We start from the raw sequence: 14,280 nt of genomic DNA, 5'->3' as shown, positions 1-14,280 counted from the left end.
AAGTGAGCTCATGTCCAGAAGTAAGCTTTAAGACAATCTTCCCGTAACCTTCAACCTTTGAGGTGGCGGAGTTTCCCATGAAAAGTCTCTCGTCACTCTCATTTTTCTTGTAGGTTTAAAACATCGACCTATCCAAGCAAATGTGCCTAGTTGCACCGGTATCAAACCACCACGTCTTTGGATGGCTCTCGGCAAAGTTAGCCTCTGTGACTACCGCACACAAGTCAGCTCCGGTGGAGACGTTCAAGTCTTCACTGGCCATGTCTGAAACACAAACACAAAGCTTTTTTCAGAACAATATATCAAGTCGTGAGATGACTCTGATAATCAAGTGAATAAATCAACAACACTCGATTCCTTAGAAAATTGCAATTAAACACAAGAAAAACAAGAACATAGGTTTCGCAAAACCAAACTGGTTCACGTTTAACTATATAAAGTTTCAAAATAAATAACAAGCTTGTGTGCTAAAGACGTAGTCAAACCACTTTGGATATTTTAATTATCGCACAACCAAGTTGCAGTTCTTGTTAAACTCTCAAAAGCAAGAGATAATAAATCTCTTTAACTTTCAATTTGAAGAAACTTAAAAACCAAGACACTGTGTCTATTTATGAGTTTTTAATTTGCAAATAAATCCAAACCAGAAATTCTGCAGTTTATGAATGCAACACAAAGGCAAACTGCAGGTTTTGAATAACACAACAATTGGTTTCACAAAAGCTTTTAGAATCGCAATTCTCAATAGCAAATAAACAATATGCAAGCAGCAGGTTTTACAAAACCAGAAATCTAAACCAATTGCAGCTTTAACTCAGCCTTAAAATAACAATCTTACACTGAGTTATAATCAACACACACTCTGTTTTTCCTTTCCCACAAGAACAAAACAGGTTCGAGACTCTCAAGCTCTCGTTATGGTTTTTACCCAATCGCAACTATGGTAAACTTGTGATTACACACACAACTTCTCCTTAAACGTTTATGAAATCTCAAATCAATCTGTTAGATGTTTATAGAACAACAACAGATTCAAAGAGTTAAGAATGTAGGAGCTAGAAATTTGCCACACTACGTAAGAGGTATTGATTATGAGAAAACACACAAACGTTAAGGGAAGAATGGAGGCGAGACCGAAATCTCTTTCCTTAACTCTTTGAAACCCCCGCAGTGCGACGGGATTAGTGGTTACAAGAGTCCCATGATACAACCAATCACAACCGGGTTTGCTAATCACTCAAAGACACCGGCTCTATACAAACTACACTCTACGATACTCTCGAAATGACACTTACTTTGTGAGAGAGATTGCTGGATGTTTTGTGCTTTTGCTGTGTGTGAGAACAAGCGATTGATTTCGTCAATTCATTGTATTTGCAAGAGAACTCGATGAGTATATATAGAGGACTTGGATGACTTGGGTTTGAAATTGATTCTCCACAACTCTATCCAGTCCATCGCAAATCTAGGAGGTGGGCAACGTGAAGAAGCCACAATCTCTCAAAGAAATCCGACTCTCCACTTGATCACGAAACCAAAGAGACCGAGTCTCACGGAGATGTGAAACAGAGTTTTGACTCTATTCAATCTGACCCACTCCTCACCAAACCATTAAGGTCTAATTTCTCATTCACACAATCCAATTTTATTAAGTCCACTAAGCTTAAATAAATTGAGGTCCAACAATCCCCCACATGAATAGGAATTACAAACTATACATAGGAAGACTCAAAAAACCTTTTACTAACTAGACTAGACTAGACTAGACACAACTTAGACTAGACTAGACAGACGTTCGAGAGTATACGAAAATGTTATTGTATCTGAAAGGTAGCATTTTTCAGCTTTGAACCAATCATTTTTAATATCTGTCGGACTTACTTGGCCGGGAGGTGAACATGATGTCTTGAACCAACCAGATTTTAATGTAAACCTAGACAACAGGTATCGCATAAAAACACTTTCTCGTAGAGATTTAGTTCTCTATTGTGTCCATTTTGGCCTTGGACATTCCTGGGTTCATGAGTGAACTTGGAGAATATAGCCTCTCTTTCATTCTCCTAGAAACGGTCCTATTTCACACTCACTAGGTGACCTCCCATCAGTTATGTTTTTAGAAGCATCCTATAATACTCCAGGAATATCTCAAAACTATGGTATGTCATTAAAAGCTAACGCTTAACCTCAACTCTTACAGGTAACACTGTTTAATTTTATCTTTAGGAACTGGGTATAGACATAGTCTTACAGTGTTCAACTCTAACTCTGTCCCTTTTTAACCTAGATCTTGGGATCTCCAATCACATAGATTGGGTTTCCACCAAGCTGAATTTATATTTCTAGGCTACCCATTCCTCTTGATAATCCAATGATTTAATCATTTATTCACTGTCCAAAAAAAATAGCTGATTGCTATAATAGTGTACACATAATATTGACACTGATTTTTCCTACTTCAGGAAATCATCCACAAAGTTCAAAAAAAAATTCACATAGCTTCTTGAGCTTTATCCAAAATAATAAATTCTCTAATAACTTTATGTGGTATCATGTTGAGATTATTATTTGTGGTAAGCAACGCTTCCCCCCACATTTTATAGATTAACCCTTCAACATTTCATATTCTTTTCCACATAAATAAAAAATATTTTGTACAATCATTAAAGAGATTTACAAAATTAAATCACATCAATTCATGTGAATTATATATATATATATATATATATATGTTTTTCCATTTTCTCATGTTGGTGATGGCGTTTTCTGAGAGTCATGCTACGACGTAAGTCTCATGCAAATCTCACGTTAACTCACTTTGCATTTTTGAAGACTTCACCAAATGAAAACTAAATGGAAATTTCCATTATTAAGAAAAGAGAAACCAACTACAACTTATTCTTCTCTTTCGAGAATACAACTTATTCTTCTTCGAGGTGGAAAGCCTCAGTTACATCATTATTGTAGACACCTTAGATAATCCATCACAAACAAATCCATTATTATGCATGCTACACCACGTCCACATTTTTCTCGATGCGGATTAGTGATTCAACTTGCAGTTTGACAATCAAGTCTTCGAGGGAAATAACATTTTTCTTATGAAAAAGATAATTCTTGAAATCCAACCAACTTGGAGGGAGTTTTTCAATGAGATGATTGACCATTAAAATTTCACTAATCAACATCCCCGCAGAATCTATCTCGTTCTTAAGAAATTGCAGAGCTTCCACTTGTTCCATGATCGGTTTTGAATCAACCATTTTAAAGTCAAAAAAGTTTGCCGTAGCATATTTTAGCAAGCCTGCATCCTCGACCTTGTACCTTTTCTCTAAAGCATCCCAAAGGTCTTTAGAAGTTTTGACCTTATTGTATACAATGTACAACGGGTCTGTCAAGCAACCCAGAATCCAACTCTTGCAAAGAAAATCTGCATGGCTCCACGTATTCACGCTGGCAAGGTAGAGCGGATCCTTATTCTCCGGTGAGAGAACTGGTGCATCCTCTTTCACATACTTATTTAGGTTCAACATGGTCAGAAGGATACACATTTTCTGTTGCCACGCCTTGAACCCGTTCCCACCAAACTTTTCTGGCATCCATCCTATGCTTATAGCACAAGTAGTCATCAGCTCAAGTACCGCTACTTTCAGCGGAGTAAGAGTACAAAACTAGATTTCAGTCCCAGTCTCATTGGTGGTGGTCTCGGTGACCTCATTAACGTTGGACACATTCAAATTTTCACCAGCCATGTCTGAAACACAAACCACAAAGCTTTGTTCAGAAAATTATTTAAAATCATGTAGTGACTTTAACAACACTAAATAAATATTATATGCAAACAAACACAAAAACCAACAAGACCATATGGGTTTCGCAAAACTAAACTTGTCAAGTTAAATTGTTTTAAGTTGCAAAATAAATAAATAACACAAGTATCCCACTAAGTCTCAGACGCTTATGAGCTAAAACACCACAACAGTAGTCAAACCACTTTGGATATTTTATTATTGTTGCACAACTCGGTTTCACCCTTGATTAATGTTCTCTATTTTCCAAAAAAATAAATGAAATCTCAACTGTGGTAAACAAAATTGTGATTACACACACAACTTCTCCTTAAACGTTTATGAAATCTCAAATCAATCTGTTAGATGTTTATAAAACAACAACAGATTCAAAGAGTTAAGAATGTAGGAGCTAGAAATTTGCCACACTACGTAAGAGGTATTGATTATGAGAAAACACACAAACGTTAAGGGAAGAATGGAGGCGAAACCGAAATCTCTTTCCTTAACTCTTTGAAACCCCCGTAGTGCGACGGGATTAGTGGTTACAAGAATCCCAGGATACAACCAATCACAACCGGGTTTGCTAATCACTCAAACACACCGGCTCTATACGAAGTACACTCTACGATACTCTCGAAATGACACTTACTTTGTGAGAGAGATTGTTGGATGTTTTGTGCTTTTGCTGTGTGTGAGAACAAGCGATTGATTTCGTCAATTCACTGTTTTGCAAGAGAAGAACTCGATGAGTATATATAGAGGACTTGGATGACTTGGGTTTGAAATTGATTCTCCACAACTCTATCCAGTCCATCGCAAATCTAGGAGGTGGGCGACGTGAAGAAGCGATGATCTCTCAAAGAAATCCAACTCTCCACTTGATCACGAAACCAAAGAGACCGAGTCTCACGGAGACGTGAAACAGAATTTTGACTCTATTCAATCTGACCCACTCCTCACCAAACCATTAAGGTCTAATTTCTCATTCACACAATTCAATTTTATTAAACCCACTAAGCTTAAATAAATTGAGGTCCAACAAGATGCAGTGGCTCAAAGGCAGTTCACAGCTAGGGATTCCGACGTCGGAGAAGAGAGTTTGGTGGAGGGGGGGGAGGGGGGAAGAAGTATCCAGCGGGTTTTAAAAGTTTGATAGAGGAACCGCTGGATAAAGCCGTTATTAGAAACCAGAATTTGGTGAGATCTGGATAATAAAAACTTCCATACTTCCTTTTGTCCTCCTAGAAAAACGTGTCTGGGAGAGTTTTTTCTTTCTTTGTGTATCTTGATGTTTTCTGGTATACCTTTTTGTTAAGTTCTCTATGCAACAACTCTTTGTCTGATTTTATTCTAAAATTTTTTCGTTGCTAGTGATACACAAAATCACGTATATTTTAGTAAGGTACCACAGAGTACTAAACAATAATTTTTTTGGTCATGCCATTGTGACGAGTATACTTTCAAACGTTCTCAAGCTTCACACAAAACCTTTGTTTTCTCGTTGTGTGAAATTTGAGATCTCTTTCCTAAGCTGATCCGTATGTGAGGGGGAGAAGAACTTTTTCAAGAAGACACTCTTGCAATGTAGCCATGAGGTTATAGCATTGTAAGAAAATTATATTTCTATACATGAGACTTATCACTACGGGAGAATGAAAAATAGCCCATGGTTGCCTTCGTGCTTGTTAAGGCACATGTCCATCCGTATTTCATGTATGGTCGTTGTTTCTAACATCAACTATCGGGTCTTGATTTATCGTATCCAACTGTTCTAAATGCTCAACATTTTTTTTTGGTGCTCTTGTGCGTTGTCCTTCTTTAACCGGCGAAATCTCTTGCACTTGTTCCATTAAATTCTCTCGATTGTTGCTTCTTAGGTTCATTTAGCTGATCAAATTGTTGAATTTCGGTATAAATTTGGTAATAATTTTCCCACTTAAAACCAAACCATATTTGTGGCTTCCAAATCAAAGTGACCAATATTTTAATTTGGTTCAATTAACCAAACAAATTGATTTTCCAAAATTCGAGATTAAACCGAGCCAAATCGATCGCTTCTCCAGCCTACCTAAGACAGCCATGTCGGACCCAGGTTAAAAGATTAACAAATTATCCAGAGTCTTTTATGACACCATGTGTCTATGTAGCAAATACAACCACTGATCTACTGCTAGTCATGAGCTATTAGTCAAAAAGTATTTTCCTGACCATATGTGGCTAAGTACAGAAAATTTTTAAAGTTTAACCACAAAATATGTTTTCGGTAATTTGATAAATTCTGGTATTGTTATTTTGACGATATGAATGTGACTAAATTAACCTACTCTAGTTTTTATCTCAAGTTATTATAGACCAAAACAAAAAACTTCTTTTACCATGGCTTTCTAGTATTATGTACAAGATTGAAACTTTTGACCAAAAAAAAGAAAAAAAAAAATTTACAAGATTGAAACAATGTCTTGTCTATCAGCTATACTAAGATTCGAAAACAATATTTCTTTTAGATAATTTGAAAGCCTCAAACATGAAAACACATATTTTTAATCAAATCTATATATTTATAAAAATTGGTATAACATACTTGAATGCAAAAGATTAAGGAGACTTCAGTATATATATTTAACGAAAATAAAATAAGTTTGTTGTCCCATAAGATTAAGGAGACTTCAATACTAGGTGTCGGATTTTTTAATAAATGAAGGCATGCATACTCTTCTTCTTTGCTTCAAGGAGAAAATACTTTTCATTGATGCAAGAGCATATATCATATAGAATTCTTGTCTTCCGCAACTAATCTTATATATAATATATCGATCTAGAGATTGTATTTATAAACTGGCATGGTGCTTTCGAGATATAAAGCAAGACAAGAAAACCAAAGATATTAAGAAAGACTTATCATCAAGGCTAATTGAGTTTAACACAGTTGAGTTGCCTAAAGTGTTTTTGAGCTGCACGATTTTCTGCTACCGCCGTGTCGACGACCTCTTTGCCTTGTTCGTCAGGAAAGATCGTAAAAAGATGAACGAGAGTGTCCATGATGCAACCAAGAAGAGGAATTTTTGACCAATTGGATGTAACTTGATCAGAAGCCTTTGGATGATCCATATGTATTGATCGATAAAGATTGTAAGAGAGGATGAAGAAAAGTAAAAGTAAAGAGAGGTAGTGGTGTATTTATCTAATCCTAATGGAAAGAGTGACTCAATGTCCACGAACAACAAAAAGTTCTCACGGACTTCTTTATTGATTGAAAAAAGAGAGTTGATCTCAAAGAATCAAATGCCGTGTTCACTATTTCTACGTGTAAAATTCAAACAAATAATTTGACATTAGAGACTTTTAGAAATTATTTTAAAATCTGTTTAGATTTTTTTCTTTTTCTTATAAAACCATTTCACCATTTACGTTGGACCAAAAATTTGATTTCTCATTATAATTGTAGTGGCACATAATTATTAGAGTTAATGATTTAGTATTATATTAATATGTGTAGATTGATGGTTTTTGTTGATATAATTTTATATGCTTAATTAGCAAATTTGATATATATGAAATAATTATATATATATATATATATATTCAATTATTATTTCTCTAAAGATGAAATTACCATTTTCTCTGTTAAATATGGTTTATTTTTTTGAATTTTTTAGGAAATTTATATTAATTTTTTTAAATAAGGATCAGAAATCATTTAGTAAAATTTATTCATTCCACCCTTTACTTCAATTAATCCTGAAAATCTAATACCACTTTCGCAAATAGGTAGTTAATTATATTCTTAGTACTTGTCCATCACACATGAGTTTGGTGATTACAGTGGTCTATGTGACTATGTACCTAAATAGATTTATTACACTATACAAACTATACCAGTAAACTTTTTATTTTTTGGGGCAAATTGATACTGATTATACTAGTACATTTCATACATACATTTTTACAAATAATAATTTTTAAACAGATAGTTAAATGAAAGACTCTCAACTAGTTTTACTAGACACAAGTTTAATAAAAACAAATAGTATTTGGAGATATGTGTATTTTATATAAGATAATATTTTGGAAAATAACCTTTTTATATAAAAATGAAGTGTTTAAATATTTAAAAGGTGTTCCTACTTTTTTGTGGTAATTTATTTAATTATTTTTTGAAAATCATATTTTTTTAGGGAAAACAAAACTAGAAGATGAATAATTTGGAAATATTTTATTTTATATAAAATCATATTCATAAAAAAGAATTTAAGTGTTTATTTTCTGGTTTTCGAGTGAGCTGTTTGACTTAACAGAGTGAGCGGTTTGACTAACAAACACTTGCAGTTACACAGATGAACGGCTAAGATCAACCGAATCCCCAACCTCAATCCAAAACCGTCAGATCTTAATGGCTATTACGTAAATCACAACCATCCTCAAGGGCATTTCTAAAACAAACCACTCAGATCACGCTTTGTTTCAATTTGAGCGGGTAAACTCCTAACAGAGAGCTCATCTTCTTCTTCCTTCGTCTCCATCGATCGAATCCTAAAATCCCAAAAAACCCTAAAAATTACAGAATCAAAATCGAACGATGCCAGTTCCAATCATAGAAACGTGCCGTAAGAGGAAGAGGAAGCCCAAAGTTTACAGCTCGCAACGGTTCGGCGAAGATGGGGTTCCGATTTACCGGAGCGAAGCTTTTCGCGATCAGATTAGGGTTTTTTTACGCGATTGCGCCGAGGTTGAGGAGTATAGCGTTCTTGGTATGCCTGTTTGGTGTACGCTACTTAGCCATGAGACTACGAACTCGGTGGTTCCACTTTACACTGTTGAGGAGGATGTGGCTCGTTCTTCGGAGCCTTACTGCGATCAATGTCGTTGCACAGGTTTGTATGGATTTGATTTCGTTTTGGGTTGATTCGATTTCGTTAAATCAATTTGGTGTTTGATGAGATTATGTGAATTGGGTTTTGTATATGGATTTGTTTCGGTTAGGGTTTATGATTTGTTGTTGGATTGAGATATTTGAGTATTGGGATTAGATGGTTCTGTGTATCTTAAGGTGTTGTTCTGTGGAATTGAGACTTTTGAGTAATGGGTTTTGATGAGTATGAATCTGTAGATGTTGTTGAACTGAGACTTTTGAGTAATTGGTTATGATGAGTATGAGTATGTATCTTAAGATGATACCTTTGAGTAATGGGTTTGATGAGTATGGATCTTAAGATGTTTGGGTTTGATCGATCTGGTTAGATCAATTTGGTGTTTGATGAGATTTTGTGAATTGGGTTTTTGTATATGGATTTGTTTCTGTTAGGTGTTTACGATTTGTTGTTGGATTGAGATTTTTGAGTAATGGTTTAGATGATATGCGTATCTTAAACGTGTTGTTCTGTATATTTGTTTCAGATTATGGATGTATCTTAAGATTTTGTTTAATTGAGACTTTTGAGTAATGGGTTTTGATGAGTATGGATCCTAGGATGTTTCTGAATTGTAAATCTGAGTATCAGTTTCATATGAGTGTGTGTTATTGCTAATAATATTAGATTGTGATTATTGGTATCAGATTAGTGTGTATCTTAAGATGTTATTGCTAATTTTAGATTGTGAGTATTGGTATCAGATTAGTGTATATCTTAGTCTTAAGCTGTTATTGCTAATTTTGTAGATTGTGAGTATTGGTATCAGATTAGTGTGTGTCTTAAGATGTTTCTGAATCGTGATTCTGAGTATTGGGTTTTAGGTAAGTAAGTACTTGAAGATGATGCTAACTCGAGATTCTCAGTATTGTTTTCAGATTAGTAGCTTTATGATGTTGTTAAATATTAGTATGTATCTTTAAGATGTTGTTGAATGAGATTCTGTTTGGTTTGAGATATGTGGAATAACTGGTGAGGATTAATGATCGGACTAGAGAGAAGACGTTTCTGACTTTGACTTTTTATTCTGACTTTGCTTAATGAGATTCTGTTTGACTTTGATTTAAGATGTTGTGAATGTTTCTGACTTTGATTTTGTGTTTTGTTTCAGGGTGGAGCAATCATTTTGTGTCAAAGAGGAAGTATCACTTTATAATACCAGTTGATTCTGAGTGGAATATGCCTTTAGAAGATGATGTATTTGATCTACAAAGTCATCTTTTACATGGATTGATTCATAGTAATGGCTTTGGTCATTTGATATGCATCAATGGTATGGAAGGGGATTCTAAATACTTGTGCGGAAGAGAGATTGTTGATCTTTGGGACCGGATTTGTAATATCCTTGGAGCACGGTAATGGATATATAACAATAGTATCCTTTTGCGTTTTGTTGGATTTTGCATTTTTATGATTTGGAAATTGATAGAATGTGTTCTTGTTGCAGGATGATAACAGTTGAAGATTTTTCCAAGAAGAGATCTATGGAACTGAGGTTGTTGTATGGTGTTGCTTATGGCCACTCCTGGTTTGGAAGATGGGGATACAAATTCTCTCGTGGAAGTTATGGTGTGACAAAGAATGATTACGAGAATGCGATAGAGCTTCTTGGTTCACTTGATCTTAATCAGATTGAGTTTCATTTTGGTGAGTATCAACAATCTAAAGAGATCAAGCAGGTTATTCGGTATTACAGAGAGATGAGTGAAGGGAATTTGAGGACGTTCAGAGATCTTTTGCGGTTTATGCTCATCATCAAGTCTCATGCTTCTCCCCAAAAGCTTCTTCCTGCGACTCCTCCTATCCTGACAGATTCTCCTCATCCGAAAAGATCAAGTAGGTTGCTTTTGAAGAAAAGTGATATTGCAGATAACGACAAGTCTCCGAAATATAGGCGTTATAGCACTGTTGCTGCAAATTTGGGTAGTAGATGGCCTGTGAGGAGACTAATATTTGCAGCTGAAGTGATAGTAGAGTCACTGAAAGAGATGAAAGCAATGAAGCCAAACGGTATGACTCGGCAAGATGTTAGGGATTCAGCTAGATTGCATATTGGAGACACCGGTCTGCTGGATTATGTGCTGAAGTCGATGCACAATGTGGTCGTTGGGAATGTTTTGGTTCGGCGTTATGTTGATCCCGTTACACGTATTCTGCACTATACAATACAGGAGCTTGATGATGCGATGAACGTCATAGAACCGAAGAAAGAAGAAGCTGTACTGCTAGAGGAGATTACTCCTTTGAGGATTTATACTCGATTAAAACCTGGAGCTGATGTTTATGGAGATCTGTTGTTACTATACACAAATGTGTTGTTGAACTATCCAGAATCTGAGCTAGTGAGATCTGCAACTCAAGCAATCCTAGACAGCAAGCACTTCGTAAAGGAGTGGCCTATAAGGGACAACAGTGAAACAGTCTTACAATTTGTTTGCCGTATCAATCCAAGTTTGATTGGTTTGAGATAAGAAGAGATCACAGAGCTACCTCCAGGTGAATTGGTCACAGTTCCATTACAAGCTACAGTCTTCGATCTAAAGCGAGCCATTGAAGACACTTTCAGAGATACTTACTGCATCTTAGCAAACTTTGTGGTGAGTGAGATTGAAGAAGTTAAAGAAGACATGAGTTTGACCGAGTCTTGTTCTGCTTTAACCGTGAGGGGTTATGGGATTGATTTGGAATCGAAACTCAAGTGTCAAGGTGGATGTGATACATGGATGGTGAGATGTATTTGCAGGGCCAGAGATGATGATGGTGAGAGGATGATATCTTGTGATGTTTGTGAGGTATGGCAACATACAAGATGCTGTGGGATTGATGATTCAGATACTTTGCCTCCACTCTTTGTGTGTTCGAACTGCTGTGAAGAGTTTGCAGAGCAACAGAGGAAAGTGTTGCAGCCCAAATATGAGTTTCCGAGTTCAGAGAATATGTTTCTGATTGAATCTGCAGATGATTTCTATGGGGATCAAAGTTGTCTTGGTTTGATTTTCCCTGAAGAAAACTATCTCTTGTAAAGCCATTTTTGGACTAAACTTTGTAGATTACTCAATTTTTTTGGTAAACGAGAAACAAAATTGTATATGACACTTGTGTTGTTTGATTGTAAATGAGTTTTGTGGCTTTGTGGTTTACAAGTTGGTTAAAGACTCTGCTACAAAGAGAGGGTGTAAAAAACAGAGGAAATAAAAGTTACAGAAAACAAAAATTGTGTTTCCTCTCTATATACAAATGTATTATTACAGTCTCAAAATGGTTTCTTAACATGCTTAAACTCAATTGAAGATGAATCAGAACGATCAACGAAACCATTCATCTTCATAACTTTATTCATCATCTTCAACAACTCAGTCACCTTCTCCTTCGTTCCTTCACCACATCCAACTTGTAGCATCACAACAAGCTTCTTAAACGCACCTAATCTCAATGCTTGTTCAACCTCAGACCCATCTCCACTTTTACAAATCTTCCACATCACAGAAACCAAACTCTTCTTCTCAGTGATCTTCAAAATCTTCTTCACCAAAACCGGTATCACCAGCTCATTTCTTCTCACTTTCTCTCTTCCTTCATTAGTTTCGCAAATCGCGTTTAAAACCAGTAACGCTTTTTCACAAACGCTGTTTTCAGAATCAACTAGCATCTCCACCGTTATATTAACAAGATCCAGTGCAAGAAATCTTGAAACGGTTTCTTGATTTGCCAAGATCATGTGGTGGATAGAAACTAACGAGTTAATGCATATAGTATCGCGATTAATTGAGTTCAAGAACGCTTCTTCGACGCCATTGATCTTTGTTAACGCGTGAACGTGAGCTACGTTGAGCTCAAGAAGCTCCTTTACTAAAAACGCGGCGTTTTGATCGCCATTTCTCAAAAGCTCCACCAACCTAGTAAACGACGACGTAGAGGTGAGTTTAAATTGACCTTCTGAACCAATGGGAAGCATCCACGTCAGTACAGACACAGTCTCCTCCAATAATAGTGTAGCGTTTGCGTTTCCCGAAAACGCGTCGAAACAAACGCAAAGAACTAACCCGGCGCCGTGTTCCTTAACGCATTTACGGTTCCTCTCGCTCTCTTTTCCCAATCTCTTCAACTTCCCAACCATCTCGCTGCACACAACGTGGTCTCCACGCCGCGTCGCAGCGAGTAACTTCCCACAAATCTCGGAGACTTGATGACTTGTCACGGGTACACGTGGCGTCGGGATCCGTTCAATCCCGCCGCCTAGTGACGACCCGCACCAACCTTGAATCATCCTCCGAATAGTATGATTCGGAATCTGCTCCAAACTTGACAAAACCGTGTTAGTAACGGGACAAGTTTGGTACCCGGACTCGAACCACTTCTCGATGTTTTCGCGGTCGTAAGTGATCCCTGAAGCGATAATCACCGGATCTTTCATTAGCTCGTAAGAAATCGGACAAAGAAACTGCGACGGAATCGTTACTTCATCTTCCTCAGAGCAACTAGTCACCGGAATGATCTCCTTCTTGTTGCCTCCACGACGTCTCACTCTCAATGAAAGTCCCATTCTTTGACTGTTCTCTTTGGTAATGAATAAAACAAGTTGAGAGATAGACATTTATATATGTACGTATGTATGAATGCATATAAACTTAGGGATAATAAATGTTATATATTTAAATCAGTCACTATCATACGCTTCTGGAACGCGAGTTGGGTCAAAGTTAAGTTTTAGGTAAATGAAAAAAGAGAAAAAAAACATCACGGGAAAAACGAAATTTGAATAATGGAGATGGTTTATGTCATATTATTCGCTAGCTGTTAAAGAATCGGAAAAATTGACCGTTGAATGTTTGAAAAAAATTTAATGACATGACAAGCGACAACTAATGTAGGAAATATGAAGAAAAAAATTGCTTAAACCTATTCTTAGGTTCTTAGGTTGGGTTTTTTTTCTTTTTTTCTTTTTTACCAAATATTAACTAGAAAAAAATTTCATGGTTGGTAGCCCAAACCGGTAAAAAAGTGTTTACAAAAGAAGATACTAAAACAAGAGAGCTAGATGACCGTGCAAGATAACCCGCCTTCAAATTTGAGGAGCGAAAAATCTTCAACAAAAAAAATAGTGGGAAGACCGTTATTAAAATGTAGAAATTGTCTAAAAAATTTGAGAAGACAGGCCAATCTTCAGGGACTTGTATCATCGCCACTAATTCTGCATAGTCCGTTGCGAACAAGTCACTCTGTTTGCTAGGAGACACTCCATGGCCCAAAGCAGAGCCTCACACTCTGCATGAAGCAGGGAAGGACTTTGCCGCAGACAGCAAGCACCCAATAACAAGGTCTTGCCATCCCCATTATCACACCACCACCCCAAACCTGAACTGGGTTCGGATCCTTTCCAGGATCCATCAATTTGACACTAAATTTGCTTAAAAACAAATAAAAACTTTTAAATATAGTTTTCTAATTTATTTTTAATTTATAAAAATGCAAATTAATCCTACAAAATCTAACTTAACCCATAATATAATTTTTAGTGACAATTTTCAAAATTTTAAAATTCTAATTTAAATAATATATTAAAAAACATTGCGGATTTTTACCAA

At 36.1% G+C, this 14,280-nt stretch overlaps 2 protein-coding genes, 1 non-coding gene and 1 pseudogene across 3 annotated transcripts; 2 read left to right on the top strand and 2 right to left on the bottom strand.

Moving 5' to 3' along the window:
* Nucleotides 1-2,972: 2,972 nt before the first annotated feature.
* LOC147944589 (uncharacterized) lies at nt 2,973-4,506 on the bottom strand. Its single transcript, XM_087512835.1, has one exon. It carries the CDS (start codon nt 3,624-3,626, stop codon nt 3,009-3,011), a length of 618 nt encoding a protein of 205 aa, XP_087368961.1. The 5' UTR covers nt 3,627-4,506; the 3' UTR covers nt 2,973-3,008.
* A 714-nt stretch (nt 4,507-5,220) lies between these two features.
* On the top strand, nt 5,221-5,322 carry LOC147944588 (small nucleolar RNA R71). The gene has a single exon (XR_015558788.1). It is a non-coding gene; the product is annotated as a small nucleolar RNA R71 (small nucleolar RNA).
* A 2,912-nt stretch (nt 5,323-8,234) lies between these two features.
* LOC147944587 (PHD finger protein MALE MEIOCYTE DEATH 1-like) lies at nt 8,235-11,825 on the top strand. Its single transcript, XM_087450985.1, has 3 exons — nt 8,235-8,659; nt 9,807-10,050; nt 10,143-11,825. The coding sequence occupies exons 1-3, from the start codon at nt 8,365-8,367 to the stop codon at nt 11,164-11,166; spliced, it is 1,563 nt and encodes a 520-aa protein (XP_087307111.1). The 5' UTR covers nt 8,235-8,364; the 3' UTR covers nt 11,167-11,825.
* Nucleotides 11,779-13,273, bottom strand: LOC147944586 (U-box domain-containing protein 20 pseudogene; annotated as a pseudogene).
* Nucleotides 13,274-14,280: the final 1,007 nt, after the last annotated feature.

This window comes from Camelina sativa, chromosome 5 (assembly GCF_030686135.1).
Source record: "Camelina sativa cultivar CO46 ecotype springtype chromosome 5, ASM3068613v1".
NCBI lineage: Eukaryota > Viridiplantae > Streptophyta > Magnoliopsida > Brassicales > Brassicaceae > Camelina > Camelina sativa.
The sequence above is the reverse complement of the archived record's forward strand: the minus strand, read 5'-3'. Positions and strand labels throughout refer to the sequence as shown.

What these genes read in the sequence shown, in the direction of transcription:
- LOC147944589 (XM_087512835.1), bottom strand. Translation starts at nt 3,626, where the DNA reads ATGACTACTTGTGCTATAAGCATAGGATGGATGCCAGAAAAGTTTGGT.
- LOC147944587 (XM_087450985.1), top strand. Translation starts at nt 8,365, where the DNA reads ATGCCAGTTCCAATCATAGAAACGTGCCGTAAGAGGAAGAGGAAGCCC. An exon ending in CGATCAATGTCGTTGCACAG is followed by an intron (nt 8,660 to 9,806) that starts GTTTGTATGGAT and finishes GTTTTGTTTCAG; the next exon opens with GGTGGAGCAATCATTTTGTG. An exon ending in TGTAATATCCTTGGAGCACG is followed by an intron (nt 10,051 to 10,142) that starts GTAATGGATATA and finishes TTCTTGTTGCAG; the next exon opens with GATGATAACAGTTGAAGATT.